General features: G+C 48.4%; 1 protein-coding gene across 1 annotated transcript in view; it reads left to right on the top strand.

Annotated features, from left to right (window-relative positions):
- The window catches only part of LOC101654576 (negative elongation factor D-like), a gene marked incomplete at its 3' end in the record, with an annotated part of 8,529 nt that extends 1,576 nt beyond the window's left edge, over positions 1–6,953 (top strand). Inside the window, exons 2-4 of the mRNA XM_045296903.1 lie at positions 5,812–5,930; positions 6,166–6,275; positions 6,844–6,953. Of these exons, the coding sequence (XP_045152838.1) occupies positions 5,812–5,930; positions 6,166–6,275; positions 6,844–6,953 (339 nt within the window). The remainder of the gene's footprint in view (positions 1–5,811; positions 5,931–6,165; positions 6,276–6,843) is intronic.
- Positions 6,954–18,471: the final 11,518 nt, after the last annotated feature.

Below are 18,471 nucleotides of genomic sequence, written 5' to 3'. Positions count from 1 at the left end.
GGCACTCCATCCACATGTCATACAATTCAGTACTTCAGTCATACCCAGAAGAGGTGTACAGTTATCACCATATTCAATTCTAGAACATTTTCTTCTTCCTTGTAGTCGTTGATACTCCTGTAATTATTTTTTTTCTAATTGTGGCAAGAATATACACAAGAGAACATTCTCCAGTTCCACAGCCTCTACTTGTGTAATTCAGTTTCATTTGTTTGCTTTTTTATAGTTAGCAATATGTACTAACTATGATGCTGTGGCACATTATTTGTGGCGCATTATTGTTCTCATGCTAACCCCCAAAGACCAAGATCAGACTGATGAAGACACTGGTAACAGAAGGCAGTAATAATGAAAACTAAAGAAATGAAATGAAGTGTGTGACTTCACATCAGGACTGTCTGATGAGTCATCGGCTCTGAACCCCGCAAGTCAGGGCTTCTCTGGAGGGTTTTTGGCAGTCCACGGTGCTCGCAGTCTTCACCAGCACCGGGATGCAAACACGTGGATTCTTCTTCAGGTTTTCTTCCTCAGAGCCCAACTTCCACATGCACAGGAGGCAGAGGAAAGCACCATGGCTTGGTCAGTAAGCAAAGTGTTTAGTGGGTTGCATGATGGAGCCTCAGCATCGGAAGATTAAAGTCGAGTGGAGAAAGGGCCAGGTTTGTGCCGTGGAGAGCTGGGCCAGGTGTTTCCATGCACTGTCTCCTCCACCATCACGTTGCCCTGGTGCTATGCCAAGAGAGGCACACAGGACTTGGTGGTCTGTCCAAGGTCACAGAACTCATCACCAGGGGAATAGGGCGCCAAACCCAGACCCACGTTGATGTTCCTGCTGCCCCTGAGATGGTCAGTGGGGCCTTGGTGTCGGGGACATCCTGTTGAGAATGCCGTAGTATGTGGCACAGTGAGCCTTCAGGTCAGAGTGTAAGAGCTGGGGTGCGTCTTCAAGGCTGTCTAGAACAGTGCCCCCATTTTACAGCCTGAACACAAGCTACCTGCCTCAGTGTACCCCAGTGGGAATGCCAGAACTGGGCATGGGCCCCGAGGATGGACAACTTTCAGGGTGACCTTACTTTGGCTTATTGATCCTAGTGGTCACTCATTGATGAGAGAGGTGGCCCTGATGTTCTGGTCTCATTCATTCTGGCAGGACTCTGCTTGGAGGGTGGAGAGGAAGGTGACAGAAAGGTGGCAGGAGCTGGCCTTGGAAAGCTCGTGGTGGTCAGTGTTTATGTCTCTGTGTGCACTTGACTCTGTGTTACGTGGTTTCTTGGAGGGAGGAAGCAGCCCACTGGGATGCTAAGCCCGGAAGGCACGCTTTACTAAAATGTACGTAGCTCAGTCAGGCTGCCACAGCAGAAGGGAAGCAGCGAGAACGAGCCTGGGCTGTGAGCAGTGGGGAGGTAGAGGGGAGCCGTGAGGCGGGAGAGTGACATTGGATTTGTGGTTCCAGAAGATAACTGAGGCCAGCGGAAAGATGATTGAAAGGCAGGCCAGGGCAGTAGGGGAGAATTGCTAAGGCGCATACAAGCCACAGATAAAAGAGCTGTGGGGCAAATATGGAAGAGGGCCAAAGGGCATAATGTGTGGGCAAGATGTGGGGCGTGGCATGGTGGGAGGACCTGAGGTTTCCAGCTTTAGGGTAGCAGGTAAAGGCGGAAGCTGGGGTGAGGCTGGCTGTAGGCCTGAGGACTGTGGGCTTTGAGCAGAACAGACTGGTGAATACTTGAGTCCAGAGCCGGGGGAGAGAATGGGGCTGAATTCCCGCTTCCTACATAGGTAGGTTGCCAAGGGGAAGATGTGGTCTTAGCGACTGGACAGGACAGAGTCTCTGGGTGAAGTAGTCTTGCTAAAGTCTCCCCACAAATGCCATCTTGGAGGAGACAGCCCAGACTCCCCGTGAAGACCTCATGCCCTGTCTGCGCCCACAGCACGTTGGATTCCTGAGTGTCTCCAGCCTTGCTTCTACGGCTGGTCTTGTGCATTCTCCTGGTAGCCCACAGGACCTCTGTGGTCCTCTTGCAGATAGCCAGACCAGTGGTTCTCAACCTATGGGTCGTGACCCCTTTTGGGGTCGAACGACCCTTTCACAGGGGTCGCTCAATTCATAACAGTAGCAAAATTACAGTTATGAAGTATCAGCGAAAATGATTTTATGGTTGGGGAGTCAGCACAACATGAGGAACTGTATTAAAGGGTCACGGCATTAGGAAGGTTGAGAACCACTGATCTAGACCAACACTGGGCAAGCTGTTCTGGAAAGGAGCAGAGGGTAAATACCCAGGTCTGTGGGGCTCTGCCTGGCAGTGACCCAGCTGTGCCTTTGTAAGGGGTAGGCAGGTGATGCTGCTGCTGTAAGGGCCAGTGAGTCTGCTCCAACTCCCAGCCACCCCTCTTACCATGCAACGAGACACTGCCTCATCCCCCACTTCTGAGCCTATTGTTGCAGCCACTGTGTTGATCCATCTCATTGAAAGTCTTCCTCTTTTTTGATGACCTTCCCTGACCTTCCCTTTGCCAAACACGATGTCCTTCTCTAGGGACTGGCCTCTCCCAATAATAAGCCTATCATATGCGAGACAGTCTCATAATCCCCATTTCTAAGGAGCACGCTAAAGACAAGTTTTGTTTGTTATTCTGGCAGCCCACGGTTTCTTTGATATTCTTTGCTAGCACCACAATTCAAGAATGCGTCCACTCTTGGGGACTAAAAGTGCCACTGAAAGTTCCATGGCTTGTCCGTCTACCGGAGCAGCCCTCAGAGTGACATCTTTACATTCTGACACTTGAAGGTCTTTGCTGCAGATTTGCCCAGTGTGATCTGCTCTCTGATTTCTTGTCTGCTGCTTCTGTGAGTATTGCTTGTGGGTCTCCGAGCAACATGACACCCTTGACACTTTGTCGATTTCTCCTCCGTTCATCATGATGCTGTCGATTGGTCCAGGTGTGAGGATTCAGACACGAGTGCGAGAATGAGCACGGCTGTCCCAGGAGAACGTCATGTACAAAATGGGGAGGGGGTTGTATTTCAGTCGGGGCCGTAGTTTGCTGACCCTTGGGCCAGTTTGTACTCCAGACTTGTTTGTGGACTCCTCGGATGGACAAAACCATGTCGTGTACAGTTCTCACACATACCCCGGGATGATGAGCCGCTGCTCAGGACAGAGGGAGTGTGCACAGAGCACCTGCTTGTCGGTGAGCACTTCAGTCTTCGAGCTGGATGGCACCTGGAGCCAGCACCTGGCTGTCACTCGCAGATAAAGGAGCCTGACCCTTCAGCTGGGAGCCTTGCTTAAGGTCAGCTGCCCACAAGCAGATTGAGGTGGAAATCAACTCGGCCTGCGGATGATCCTAGGCCTGCCAGCGCCACCCGCTTCCTGACAGTAAACGATGTGGTGCCTTCCAGGATCACTTTGTAAGCATGTGGTTACACACTGCCTTCTCCCAGCGGCCCTGCCGGGCAGAGGAGAGCTGCCCCGTGGGGCTTCCTGGGCTGCTGTGGGGACGGACGCAGACGGCCACATCTTCCTTCCTGGGGACTGCCCAGCTTTGGCTTAGTGCCGAGCACTTAACCACTGTGCCACCAGGGCGCCGTAAGGATTTGTTTAGCAAACGAAAAGAGCTATGTCTGAAACAACGGTGATGAAAATCATCACAGGGGCTTGGATGTTGGACTCTCACGTAGAATTGGGTACTGTGCTGAAACACCCACTGCCCGCAAAGAAACTGACACAGCGACAGCTAGGCCCTCCGGGACACTCAGTCTCTATGGCACCAGCCAGCCCCACCTTTCTTCCATGGAGTAGCGGCTGATTCTGGTAAGCAGCTCCCGGTGCCCCCAGAGCTGTGCTCAGCACTGGCAAATTGAGTTCCTGGCACCTGCATAGCAGCCCGGTGGGAGCCGGGGCTGTTCTGACCTTATAGGGACAGGAGGAAGCAGAGGTTGGGGCAGCGTGCGGGCTTGAATGCAAACCAGTGCACAGGAGTTTCTGTAGCCACTCCGCACTTGTCCTGCCCACGTACCGAGAGGTGTGTCCAAGTCCAGTACACTGCCTGTGCGCAGCCTTCACTGCAAGAAGCTCCACAAGGAGTGGGAAGGCTCTACGGTCATTGGTCGACAGTCCACCCTTTCAAGAGGCCGCACATGAACAACTGTTGGTGCTGAAGGAAGAGGTTCAAGCTGCACTGAAGGCATCAGGGAAAAAGAAGGCTCCAGGATTTGACTGAATACCAGTTGAAATGTTTCAGCCAGCTGATGAAGCCCTGGAAGAACCCGGCTCACCCTGTCAGGACATTTTGGAGACGGCCACCTGGCCCACTGACTGGAAGAGACAGGTATTTGTGCCCATTCCAAAGAAAGGTGGCCCAACAGAATGCATAAACTGCCTAGCAGCGTCATTAGCGTCACGTGTAAGTCAAACTTGGCTGAAGATAATTTGAAAATGGTTCCACCAGTGCATCAATAGGGATCTGCCAGAAATGCGAGCTGCAGAGGACGTGGCAGGACGGAGGTCATTGCTGATGCCAGGGAGGTGCTGCTGGCTAAAGTGCTTACCCGTGTTGGATTGACTGTGCCATGGCATTGGCTCTGCATCACAACACAGGATCGGTGACTTTGAAAAGACCAGAACAATTGATTTTGCTCATGCCGAATCCATTGTTCAGAAAGAACAAGAACACTGCATGGTTTAAAATCAGGAAAGGTATGTGTCAGGGTTGTACCCTATCCCCATACTTCTTCCGTCTATAGCCTGAACAAATAATCAAAGCAGCTGGAGGATGTGAAAACGAATGTGGCATCATTGGAGGTAGACTTGTTTTTAGCAACCTGTGGTACGCAGACTTGCTGAAAGTAAGAAGTACTGGGAGCAATTGCTGATGAAGATCAAGATGGCAGCCTTCAGTATGGATTCTGACTCAATGTAAAGAAGACGGAAATCCTCGTAAGTGGACCAGTAGGTCACATCACGATAAACAGAATACAGAAGTTGTCAAGGATTTCACCTTGCTTGGATCCCCAAGCAGTCAAGAGATCAAGAGATACATTTCCTTAGGTAAATCTGCTGCACAAGACTTCTTAACGTGTTGAAAAGCAAGGATGTTGCTTTGAGGATTAAAGTACGACTGATCCAAGCCACGGTATTTCCGATCACCAAGTTGGACATTGAGTAAGGAAGATTGAAGAAGAATTGATACATTTGCATTCTGGTGCTGCTGAAGGATATTGAAAGTACCGTGCACTGTCCGAAGAATGAACACAACAGTCTGTCTCAGAAGTGCAGCCAGAACGCTCCTTTAGAGATGAGGATGCCGAGACTCCGTCTCAAGTAGTGTGAACATGTTCTCCTGGGCTTCCAGAGACAGGTCCCTGGAAAAGGATGATATGTTTGGTAAAGTAGAGGGTCAGCAAAATAGAGGTAGACTCTTTTGAGGTAGACTGGCACAGTGCCGTCAACAGTGGGCTCAAACACAGCAATGAGTGTAAGGGCGGTGCAGGACCGTGCAGTGTTAGGCTCTGTTGTATGTGGGGTCACTATGGGTCAGAACTGACTCAAGGGACCTTGCCACCACAGCAGCATGGACACTTGAGAAGCAAACAGGACCCAGACTGAACACTAACCCAAGGAGCCCTGGTGGTGCAAATGGCTGTGCTCTTGGCTCTGAACTGAAAGGTTGGTCTTTTGAACCCACCAGTGGCTCCCTACTTGCAAAGACCTGGTGATCCCAGAAGGGTGGCGAGCTGGGGCAGATCTGCCTCTGTCGCGGGGGGGTGCTTGTGTCAGTGCGGTCCCCAGCTCACGGCGTTTGCAGCAGCAGGAGGAGGACTTTGGCGAGGGTGAGGATGACACCGAGGTCCAGCTGGAGTGCCTGCACAAGTTCTCCACCCGGGATTATATCATGGAGCCATCCATCTTCAACACGCTGAAGAGGTAGGAGGCACGGGTGTGGGTGGTGGGAGGAAGGTGGGCGCTGGCTCAGGGACTCTCCGTCACGGACCCAGAGGAGAATTGGTCAAAGTGAGAGGACTGTGATGTTGGTGTGGAAGGCACCGGGGGTGGCACTTTAACAGTCTTTGTCACCTGCCGTCCTGCTGGCTGGTCGTGGGGCCAACCTCACGCCCCAGTGCTCCATGTGGCAGCATAGCCGCTCGCTCTCCCTCTGTAGGTATTTCCAGGCCGGAGGGTCTCCTGAGAACGTCATCCAGCTCCTGTCCGAGAACTACACCGCTGTGGCCCAGACTGTGAACCTGCTGGCCGAGTGGCTCATCCAGACAGGTGCGGAGACCATGCCCTTGCTTAGCCCTCCCTCTACCCCACCCCCACTCCCTTTTATTAGACCCTGGGTCATCCCCAGGTAGAAGGAGGTCTTGAGGACAGAGAGCACCTGCCATCTGAGCCCCCTGCCATGTTGGAGGATTCCTGGACCCCAAATGGCCCACTTGATGGGTCCTTCCTGTGCTCTGAAGTCCCAGGCAGTCCATGGGCTGACTTAGTGCAGTGCTCACATCTCCCCTTTACCCACTGTAAGCCCAGTGGGTGGTGCAGATGGCCTTGCTGAGGCTCAGCCTACAGGAAGCCAGGTGTCAGCCTCGCTGCCCTGCGAAGCCGGCTAACCTGTGTTAGATTTGAAGACCCTCCGGGTTTGTCTCAGCTCCCATCCCGACTCCCTGCTCCCGCCTGCTTTGAATGTTTGTGCTCAGTGTGGTGTCGGGAGCTTTTCACTGAAGATACTGAGTAAACACCCATCCGTGAATGGTTTTGTGCCCCGCAAGCCCCCTGTGTGATGTAAGTCTGCTGTCGCCGGGCGGGCTGAGAGACAGCCGTCCTTCCCGCTCTCCTTCAGGTGTGGAGCCTGTGCAGGTTCAGGAGACGGTGGAAAACCACCTGAAGAGTCTACTCATCAAACATTTTGACCCCCGCAAAGCAGATTCCATCTTCACGGAGGAAGGCGAGGTGAGGAATGGGTTCCTGCCTCCAGGGCTGGTCCCCAGAGACAAGAGCTGAACAGAGTCGGCTTGCGCCCACAAGTCACAGCCAGGTGGAGGTGGCCAGCAAGAGCAACAAGCTCCAGGTCCCAGTCCTGTCCCTCGGAGAAACAGGGAGAAGGGGCAGAGAGAGTCTCTACACAGCCGTGAGGGAAAGTGCTGGGGGCTGGCAGAGGCCAGGCCGCTCCCAGGAGATTGGACAGTTGGTGGATCTTGGAGAGGGTCTAGGGCCCATGAGTAGCTCATACACAGGCCCCCGTCATGGGGCTGTGCTACTGGGAGCAGGCTGGCCACAGGCACAGCGTGCCTTGCTGTGGCTGTGGTGGTGCAGAGGTGGAGGTGCAGAGGTGGCGGACGGCCCTGTGCAGCCCTGTGCCTCAGTCACGTGGGGAACTACTTTCATCGCCTTCACTCTTCTGGGAAAGCGGGGGTGAGTTCCCTGTGGGAAATGAGGGGACAGTGAGCTTAGGTGAGTGGTAGGCCATCTAGGGACTGGCAGGTATGATCATGGTAGGAACCCAGGGACAGCGGGATTATGTTCATGGGGGGAAATCTAATCCCAGTGGGGTTATGCGCATTTTGGGAAATGTAGGGGCATCGAGCTAATGGTCATGGTAGGAAATCTAGGGTGGGTGCGTGTATGCTATTAGTAGGAAATCTTTGGCAGTGGGCTTATGTTCATGGTGCTAACTCTAGAGGGAATGGGTTTTATTCATCGTAAGAAGGTTAAAAGACAGTGGGCTCATGTTCATGATAGGAAATTACAGCAAGTGGGCTTATGTTTATGCAAGAAAATCTAGGGACAGTGAGCTTCATTCATGGTAGGAAATGTTGGGGATGTGGGCTTATGTGCATGGTAGAATTTCTGGGAGCAATGGACTTTTTTTTATGGTAGGTATTTGAGGGGCAGTAACTTAGGTTCATGGGAGGAAATCTACAGGCAGCGGGCTGATCAGCATGGTAAGAAATCAAGGGCAGTGGACTAATGTTCCTGGTGGGAAATCTGTGGGTAGTGGGCTTATGTCTATGGTAGGGATTTTAGGAGCAGTGGACTTCTGTTCATGGTGGGAATTACAGAGGCAGTAACTTATGTTCATCTTAGGAAATCTACAGGCAGATGGCTTATCTTCATGGTGAGAAATCTACAGACAGTGTGATTATGTTCATGGTGGGCAATCTAGTGGCAATAGAATTATGTTCATGGTGGGAAATCTACCATGAGTGGGCTTATGTTCCTGGTAGGAAACCTAGGGGCAGTGGGAGGTTGTTCAGGGTAAGAAATCTAGGTATAGTGGGCTTATTTTCCTGGCAGCTATTCTAGGAGCAGTGGATTTATGTTCATGTTAGGAATTCTACCAGGAAGGTGTCTTATGTTCAGGGTGGGAAATCTATAGGCAGTGGGCTTATGTTCATTGTAGGAAATCTAGGGGCAGTGAGCTGTTGCTCATGGTAAGGGATCTTGGGAAAGTGGCCTTATAAATTCATGGCAGGTATTCTAGGAGGAGTGGATGCACGTTCATGGTAGGGATTGTAGGGCCAGTAATGTATGTTCGCAGTAGGAAATCTACAGTCGGGGCTTGTGTCCATGGAGTGAAATCTATAGGCAGCGGGACTCTGTTCACGGTGGGATCTAGGGGCAGTGGGCTGGTGTTCATGGTAAGAAATCTAGGCGTAGTGGGTTTATGTTTATGGTGGGAAATGTAGGAGCAGTGGACTTCTGTTCCAGGCAGGAATTCTAGGATCTGTGAATGTCTGTTCTTGCTGGGAATTATAGAGGCAGTAACTTAATGTTCTTGGTGGGAAATCTGTAGACAGTGGATTATGTTCATGGTGGACTGCCGAGGGTGAGAGTGCTTATGTTCATTGTAGGATAACTGGGGCAGTGGGCTTATTTTTATGCTGCAAAATCCGTAAGCTGTGGGATTATGTTGTGGTGGGAAATCTAGGGGCAGTGGGATTTTGTTCATGGTATGAATCTAGGGTCACTAGGATTATGTTCATGGTAGAAAATCTATAGGCAGTGGGATTGTGTTCATGGTGGATATGTAGGGGCAGTGGGCTGTAGCTCGTGGTAAAAAATCTAGGCTTAGTGGACTTAGGTCTATGGTAGGAATTATAGGAGGATGGGATTTATGTTCAAGTTAAGAATTCTAGGAACAGTGAACTTTCGTTCATGCTAGTAGTTGTAGAGGCAGTAGCATGTTCATGGTAGGAAATCTACAGACAGACTGCTTATCTTCATGTTGGGAAATCTATAGGGTATGGGATTATGTTCATCGTGGGATATCTAGAGTGAGTGCATATGTTCATAGTACGATAACTGGGGCAGTGGTCTTATTTTTATTGTGCAAAATCGATAGGCTACGGGATTAAGCCATGGTAGGAAATCTAGTGGCAGTGGAGTTATGTTCATTGTGGGAAAAAGTACAGGCAGTGAGCTTATATTCCTGGGGGGAATCTAGGGTGGGTGCGTGTATGTTCACAGTAGGAAATCTCAAGGCATTGGGCTTATATTCATGGTGGGAAAGCTATCGGAAGTGTGATTATGTCTTGGTGGGAAGTTTAGGGACAATGCTTGTATGTTCATGGTAGGAATCCTAGGGGTGGTAATTATGTTCATGGTAGGATATCTACAGGCAGAGGATTTATGTTCATGGTAGGAAGTCTATAGTCAGAGGGCTTTTCTGCATTGTAGGAAATCAGGGCACTGGGCTTTTGTTCATGGTGGGAACCTTGTAGGTAGTGTGATTATGTTAAGGTAAGAAATACAGGGGTAGTGGGTTTACGTTCACGGTGGGAAATATGGAGGCTGTAGGATTAAGCTCATGATGGGAAATCTGAGGGCAGCGGGTGTATGTTCATTGTAGGAAATCTGTGGCCAGTGGAATTATGTTCATAGTGGCAACCGAGGGGCAGTGGGACAACCATGAACAATAAGAAATCTAGGGGTAGTGGGCTTACGTCTATGGTAGGAAGTGTGGGAGAAGTGCACTTATGTCCAAGGTAGGAATTCTAAGACTAGTGGACTTTTGTTCATGGTCGCGATTATAGAGATTGTATGGTAGGAAATCTACAGGCCAACGGCTTATCTTCATGGTGGGAAATCTGTAGGCCATGGGATTATGTTTATGGTGGGAAATCTAGGAACAATGGGCTTATGTCCATGGTAGGATTTCTAGGAACAGTGAACTTATAATTATGGTAGGAATTCTAGGTGCAGTAACTTATGTTCCTGTTAGGAAATCTACAGGCAGAGGACTGATGTTCATGCTAGGAAATCCATAGGCAGAGGGCTTATGTTCATGGTAGGAAATACAAGGTCAGTGGCTCCTGTTCATAGTAGGAAATGTACGGGTAGTGGGATTATGGTCCTGCTGGGAAATCTAGGGGTGGTGGGCTGCTGTACATGGTAAGAAATCTAGGGAAAGGGGGCTTATGCTCATGGGAGGTAGTTGAGGAGGAGTGGACTCATGTTCATATTAAGAAATGTGTTGTCGGAGGGCTTATGTTCATGGTGGGAAATCTATAGGTGTGGGATTGTGTTCATGGTGGGAAATCTAGGAGAAATAGGCTTATATTCAAGGTAGGGAATCCAGAGGCAGTGGGCTTATGTTCATGGTAGGAATCTATAGACTGTAGGATTAAGTTCAGGGTGGGAAATCTATGGGCAGTGGGTTAATGTTCATGGTTGGAAATCTAGAGTGGGTGGAATTATGTTCACAGTGGAAACCAAGGGGCAGTGGGATGTTCATGGTAAGAAATCTAGGAGTAGGGGGCTTATGTTTATGGTAGGTATTATAGGAGCAGTGGACTTCTGTTCATGAGGAATTACAGAGGCAGTAACTTATGTTCATGGTGGGAAATCTATAGGTGTATGGTTTATCTTCATAGTGGGAAATCTATAGGGCAATGGTTTATCTTCATGGTGGGAAATCTATAGGTCTATGGTCTGTCTTCATAGTGGGAAATCTATAGGTCTATGGTTTATCTTCATGGTGGGAAATCTGTTGTTCTATGATTTATCTTGATGGTGGGAAATCTATAGGCAGTGGGATTATTATGTTCATGGTGGGCAATCTAGGGGCAGTAGGATTATGTTCCTGGTGAGAAATCTACAGGGAGTGGGCTTACGTTCCTGGTAGTAAATATAGGGTTAGTGGGGTTACATTCTGGGTAGGAAACCTAGGGGCTGCAAGAGGTTGTTTTGGTGGAAAATATAGGGGCAGTGGGCTCTTGTACATGGTACAAAATGTAGACATTATGGGCTTATTTCCTTGGCAGGTATTCTAGGAGTGGTGGATATATGTTCATGGTAGGAATTCTACAGGAAGATGGCTTGATAGTAGGAAATCTATAGGCAGTGGGCTTATGTTCATGGTAGGAAAGCCACGGGCAGAGGATTAATGTTTGGGGGAGGAAATCTACAGGCAAAGGACTTACCTTCATTGGAGGAAATCATGGACCGTCGGCTTATATTGGTAGTGGGAAGTCCATAGGCAGTGTGCTTACGTTCACGGTAGGAAATGGGGTAGTGTCAATGTTAAGAAGTACAAGCCCAGAGGGCTCTCGTTCATGGTCGGAAACCTACGGGCAGTGGGATTATGTTCATGGTGGGAAGTCTAGCAGCAGTGGGCCGTTGTTCACGCTAAGATCTAGGGAAAAGATGACATGTTCCTGGCAGGTATTCTAGGAGCAGTGGACTTATGCTCATGGTAGGAATTCTAGGTGCAGTAACTTATGTTCTTGGGAGGATCGCTACAGACAGAGGACTGATGTTCATGCTAGGAAATTCACAGGCAGAGGGCTTATGTTCATGGTAGGAAATCTATGGTTTATGTTCATGGGGCAAAATCTAGGGACCGTGAGCTATATTCATGGTAGGAAATGTAGGGACAGTGAGCTGTATTCATGGTAGGAAGTTTAGGGCCAGTGGGCTTATGTTCATGATGGGAAATTAGGGGCAGTGAGCTTATGTTCATGGTGGGACATCTAGTGTCAGTAGGCTGTGGTTTATGATAGGAAATCTAGGTGGAGTGGGCATATGTCTGTAGTAGGAATTGTAGGAGCTGTGGACTTCTGTTCATGTTGGGAATTATAGCGGCAGTAACTTAGGTTCATGGTAGGAAATCTACAGTCGGGGGTTCTGTTCATGGTGGGAAATCTAAAGGTAGTGGATTTATGTTCATAGTAGGAAATCTAGGGGCATTGGGCTATTGTACATGATGCGAAATCTAGTGAAGGTGGTCTTAAGATCATGGCAGGTATTCTAGGAGCAGTGACTTACGGTCATAGTAGAGATTCTAGGCCAGTAATGCATGTTCATGGTAGGAAATATACATGCGGATGGCTTATATTCACAGAGTGAAATCTATAGGCAGTACGATTCTGTTCATATCTAGGGGCCGTGGACTGTTGTTCGTGGTAAGAAATCTAGGTGTATTAGGTTTATGTTTATGGTAGGAGCAGTGGATTTTGGTTCCTGGTAGGAATTACAGAGGCAGTAACTTATGTACATGGTAGGAATTCTGTAGGCAGATGGCTTATCTCCTTGCTGGGAAATCTATAGGCAGTGTGATTATGTTCATGGTGGGCAATCCAGGGGCAGTAGGATTATGTTCATGGTGCGAAATCTACAGGGACTGGGTTTACATTCACGGTAGAAAATCTAGGGGCAGTAGGGTTATGTTCATGTTACAAAACCTAGGGGCAGTGGGAGGTTATTCACGGTAAGAAATCTTACCGTGGGCTTATGTTCCTGGCAGGTATTCTAGAAGCGGTGGACATGTGTTCATGGTAGGAATTCCACCAGGAAGGTGCCTCATCTTCATGGTGGGCAATCCAGGGGCAGTGAGATTGTGTTCATGGTGGGCAGTCTAGGGGCAGTGGGCTTGTGTTCATGGTGAGAAATCTAGACGTAGTGGGGTTATGTTCATGGTAGGAAACCTTGGCCCAGTGGGTGATAGGTTTGTTCGGAAATCTAGGGTCCTAGGACTCTAATTCATGGTTAGAAATTGAGGGAGAGTGGGCTTATGTTCATGTTAGAAATTCTAGGGGCAGTAACGTATATGAATGGAAGGACATCTACAGGCAAAGGACTTATATTCATGGTAGGAAATCTGCAGGCCGAGAGCTTATCTGCATGGTAGGAAATCAAGGGCAGTGGGCTTATGTTCATGGTGGGCAATCTGCAGGCTGTGTGATTATTTTCGTGGTGGGAAATGTAGGGCAGTGTGGCTCATTTTCATAGTGGGAAATCTATAGACTGTCATTCTATTCCTGCTGGGAATGAGCTTATGATCATTGTAGGAAATCTAGGGGGTATGTGGAATTTATTTATTGTAGGAAAGGTAGGGCCAGTGGACTTATGTTCACAATCAGAAATCCACAGCAAGTGGGCTCATGTTCATGGAAGAAAATCAAGGACAGCGAGCTGTATTCTTGGTGGGAAATGTAGAGGCCGTGGGCTGTGTTCATGGTGGGAAATCTAGGGTCGATGGGCTTAGGTTCACGGTGGGTTATTTGTAGATAGTGGACTTTGGTTTATGATATGAAAACTAGGGGACAGTGGGGTTACGTTCATGGTAGGAAATCTAGGGGAAGAGGACTTTTGTTCACTGTGAGAAATAGGTGGAGCAGGTAGGAGATCAAAGGGCAGTGGGCTTATGTTCATGATGGAAAATCTATGGACAGTGGGTTTATAATCACGGTTTATAATCTGGGGCGGGTGGAATTCCTGGTAAGAAATCTAGGGTAGTGGGCTTATGTTTATGGTGGGAATTGTAGGGTCATGGTGGGAGTTATAGAGGCAGTTGCTTATGTTCAGGCAGATGGCTCATCTTGATGGTGGGAAAGCTATAGGCACTGGGGAATCTAGGGCAGTAGAATTATGTTCTTGGTGAGAAAGTTACGGGGAGTTGGCTTACATTTATGGTAGGAAATCTAATGGCATTGATGGTATGTTCATGATCTGAAACGTAGGGGCTGTGGGAGGTTGTTCTAGTGGGAAAGCTGGGCAGTGGGCTGTTGCTCATGGTAGGAAATCTAGGGGCAGTGGACTAATGTTCTTGATGAGAAATCTAGGGTCAGTGGGATTATGTTCCTGGTGGGAAATCTAGTGGCAAGGGGGTTATGTTCATTGTGAGAAATATAGGGGTCGTGAGCTTACGTTCATGGTAGAAATCTAGGGGTGGTAGACTTGCACTCATGATGCGAAATGTGTAGGTACTGGGATGATGTTCAAGTTGAGAAATCTAGGGGCAGTGCGCTTATTTTCATGGTATTGTTTGTAGGAGCAGTGGATTTGTGTTCATGGTAGGAAGTCTAGGGTGGGTGGAATTATGTTCACAGTGGGAACCAAGGGTAGGTGGGCTGTTCGTGGTAATAAATCTAGGGACAGTGGGCTTATGTTTATGGTAGGAATTTCAGAACAGTGGGCTTATATTTATGGTAGGAATTGCAGGAGCAGTGGACTTCTGTTCATGAAGAATTATAGAGGCAGTAACTTATGTTCATGGAGGAAACTCCAGGCAGATGGCTCATCTTGATGGTGGGAAAGCTATAGGCAGTGGGATTATGTTCATGGTGGGAAATATAGGAGCATTTGGAGTGTGTTTTGATTGGAAATCTAGGGGCAATGAGCTGTTGTTCATGGTAAGGAATCTTGGGAAAGTGGGCTATGTTCATGGCCAGTATTCTAGGAGCAGTGGACTTATGTTCATGGTAGGGATTCCAGGGCAGTAACGTATGTTCACGGTAGGAAGAAGGCTTATGTTCACAGTGGGGTTATTGTCATTGTGAGAAATGCAGGGGCAGTGAGGTAATGTTCATGGTAGGAAATCTAGGGTGTGTGCGTGTACGTTCTTAGTAGGAAATCTCGAGTCAGTGGGCTTATGTTCATGGAAGAAAATCTAGGGACAGTGAGCTGTGTTCATGATTGGAAATCTAGGGGCAGTGGGCTGTGTTCATGATGGGAAATTAGGGCCAGTGAGCTGTGTTCATGGTGGGAAATTAGGGGCAGTGAGCTGTGTTCATGGTTGGAAATCTAGGGGCAGTGGGCTGTGTTCATGATGGGAAATTAGGGGCAGTGAGCTGTGTTCATGGTGGGATTTATAGAGGCAGTAACTTATGTTCATGGTAGGAAATCTATAGACAGCTTATCTTCATGGTGGGAAAACTGTATCCCACTGCCTATGGAGTTCCCATCATGAACATAAGCCATGCTCCTGTAGAATTCCTACCATGAACATCAGCCCATACTGCCCCTAGATTTCTCACCATGCACATAATCCTCCTGCCTTGTGTTCACCGTTGGAAGGCCACAGGCAGAGGACTTAAGTTTTGGGAAGGATATCTATAGGGAAAGGGCTTACCTGCATGGTAGGAAATGAAGGACAGTTGACTTATGTTCATGGTGGGAAGTCCATAGGCAGTGTGCTTCCATTCATGGTAGGAAATGTAGGGGCAGTGGGATTATGTTCATGGTAAGAAATCTGAGCGCAATGGGCTCTTATTTGTAATAAGAAACCTATGGGCAGTGGATTATGTTCACTGTGGGAAAACTAGTGGCAGTGGGCCGTTGTTCATGCTAAGAAATCTAGGGGAAGGTGACTTACATTCATGGCAGGTTTTCTAGGAGCAGTGGACATGGTAGGAATTTGGGGAGTGGTTTCCTTATGTTCCTGGTCGGAATTTTAGGGACAGTAACCTATGTTTTTCATAGGAAATCTACAGACAGAGGCATTATGTTCAAGGTACGAAATCTGTAGAAATTGAGAGCACGTTCAAGATAGGATATCTAGGGGCAGTGGGCTGTTGTTCTTGGTAGGAAATTTAGGAGTATTGGGCTTATGTCTATAGTAGAATAGCTATAGGAAGTGGGATGTTATGGTAGGAAGTCTAGCGTCAGTGGTTTTATGTTCATGGTAGGAAATCTAAGTTCATTGGGTTTATGTTCATGGTGGGAAATCTGTAGGCAGTGGGATAGTGTTCATGGTGGGAAATCTAGGAGCAGTGGGTTTATATTCATGATAGAAAATCCTGGGGCAGTGGGGTTATGTTCATGGTTGGAAATCTAGGGCCGGTGGAATTATGTTCCCAGTAGAAATCAAGGGGCAGTAGTGCTATGTTCATGGTGGGAAATGTAGGGGCAGTGGAGTTATATTCTTGGTAGGAAATCTAGGGATAGTGAGGTTATATTCCTGGTAGGAAATGTAGGTGGGGTGGGGTTAAGTTCACGGTAGGAAATCTAGGGGTAGTGGTGGTATATTCCTGGTAGGAAATCTAGGGGGAGCAGGGTTAGGTTCGTGGTATTAAATCTAGGATCTGTGGGAGGTTTTTTTGGTGGGAAATCTTAAGGGCAATTTGATTAGGTTCATGGTAGGAGTCAAGGGGCAGTGGGGCTACATCCATGTTGGGAAATCTAGGTACAGTTGTGCTATATTCCTGGTAGGAAACGGAGGTGCAGTGGAGTTAAGTTCACTGTAGGAAATCTAGAGGCAGTGGTCTTACCTGCATGGTAGGAAATATAGGACCTTTGGGAGGTTGTTCTGGTGGGAAATCTAGGGGCAGTGGGATTACGTTCAAGCTAGGAAATCTAGGGGGTAGTGGGGTTACTTTCATAGTGGGAAGTCTAGGGGCAGTGGCATTACATTCTTGGTAGGAAATCTAGGTGCAGTGGTGGTACGTTCATGGTAGCTAATCTAGCGTCTGTGGGAGTTCTGTGAAATCTATGGACAGTGGGCTTACGTTCATGGTAGCAAATCTGGGGGCAATAGGGTTGCTTTCATGATAAGAAATCTTGGGGCAGTGATGGTAGGTTCATGGAGGGAAATCTAGGGGCAGTGGGGCTACTATTATGGTGGGAAATCTAGGGGCAGTGGGGTTGCATTCCTGGTAGGAAACCTAGGTGCAGTGGGAGTAAGTGCTTGTAGGAAATGTAGCAGCAGTGGTGGTAAGTTCCTGGTATGAAACTTAGAGGCAGTGGGGTTACATTTTTGGTACAAAAAATAGGGGCAGTGGGCTGATGTTCCTGGTAGGAAACCTAAGTGTACTGGAATTACATTTTCAGTAGGAATCTAGAGGCAGTGGTGGGAAGTTTATGCTAGAAAGTCTAGGGGCAGTGGGCTTACTTTCATGGTAGGAAATCTGGGGGCTGTGGTGGTATGTTCATGGTCAGAAATCTAGGGTCATTGTGCTACGTGCGTGTTTGGAAATCTAGGGTCAGTGGGGTTACATTCTTGGTTGGAAATCTAGGGTCAGTGGGCTATGTTCACGGTTGGAAATCTGGGGCCAGTAGGGTTATGTTCCTGGTAGGAAACCTTGGTGCAGTGGGATTACATTCTCGGTAGGAAATCTAGAGGCAGTGGTGGTAGGTTCAAGGTAGGCGATCTAGGGACAGTGGGTTTACATTCCTGGTAGGAAACATAGGTGCAGTGGAATTACAAACGCTAAGTTCACAGGAGGAGATCTAGGGGAAGTGGTGGCGCATTCCTGTAGGAAATCTAGGGCAGTGGGGTTACGTTATTGGTAGGAAATCTAGGATTTGTGGGAGTTTGTTCTCGTGGGGAATCTAGGGGCAGTGCTGTTATGTTCATGGTGAAAAATCTAGGGGTTGTGGGTTACATTTATGCTGTGAAAAATTGGGGTCGTGGGGTTACGTTCATGATAGGAAATCTCGGCCAGTGGGGTCACCTTCATGGTAGGAATTCTAGGAGCAGTGTGGTTACATTCTTGGAAGGAAATCTAGGGGCAGTGGGTTTACATTCCTGCTAGGAAACCTAGGTGCAGTGGGGTATAGTTCACAGTAGGAGAGTAGAGGTAGTGGTGCTCCGTTTGTGGTAAGAAATTCAGGGGCAATGTGGTTTTGTTCATAGTAGAAAATTTAGGGGCAGTGGGATTACGTTCATGGTCGGAAGTCTGGGGGCACTGGGGTTACGTTCATGGTATAAATCTAGGGGCAGTAGGGTTACGTTCATGGTGGGAAATCTAGGGGTAGTGGGGCTAGGTTCATGGTAGAAAATCTCTGGGTAGTGGGATTACGGTTATTGTAAATCTGTAGGCAGTGGGCTTACATTCATGGTATGAAATCTGTGAGCAGTGGGGTCATGTTCATGGTGATAAAACTAGGGTCAGTGAGGCTACTTTTATGGTGGAAATCTAGGGGCAGTGGGGTTACATTCTTGGTAGGAAAACTAGTGGCAGTGGGTTTACAATCCTGGTTGGAAACCTAGGTGTTGTGGGGGTAATTGCCTTGTAGGAAATCTAGTGGCAATGGTGGTGAGTTCCTGGTATGAAATCTAGGGGCAGTGCGGTTAGGTTCACAGTAGGGAATATAGGGGTGGTAGTGTTACATTCTTGGTACGAAATCTAGGGGCAGTAAGGTTATGTTCCTGGTAGGAAACCTAGGTGCGGTGGGATTACATTCTCGGTAAGAAATCTAGAGGCAGTGGTGGTAAGTTCATGGTTGGAAATCTAGGGGCAGAGGGGTT

This window comes from Echinops telfairi, unplaced genomic scaffold (assembly GCF_000313985.2).
Source record: "Echinops telfairi isolate 266 unplaced genomic scaffold, ASM31398v2 ScPeMD7_7413;HRSCAF=8451, whole genome shotgun sequence".
Taxonomy (NCBI): domain Eukaryota; kingdom Metazoa; phylum Chordata; class Mammalia; order Afrosoricida; family Tenrecidae; genus Echinops; species Echinops telfairi.
The sequence above is the reverse complement of the archived record's forward strand: the minus strand, read 5'-3'. Positions and strand labels throughout refer to the sequence as shown.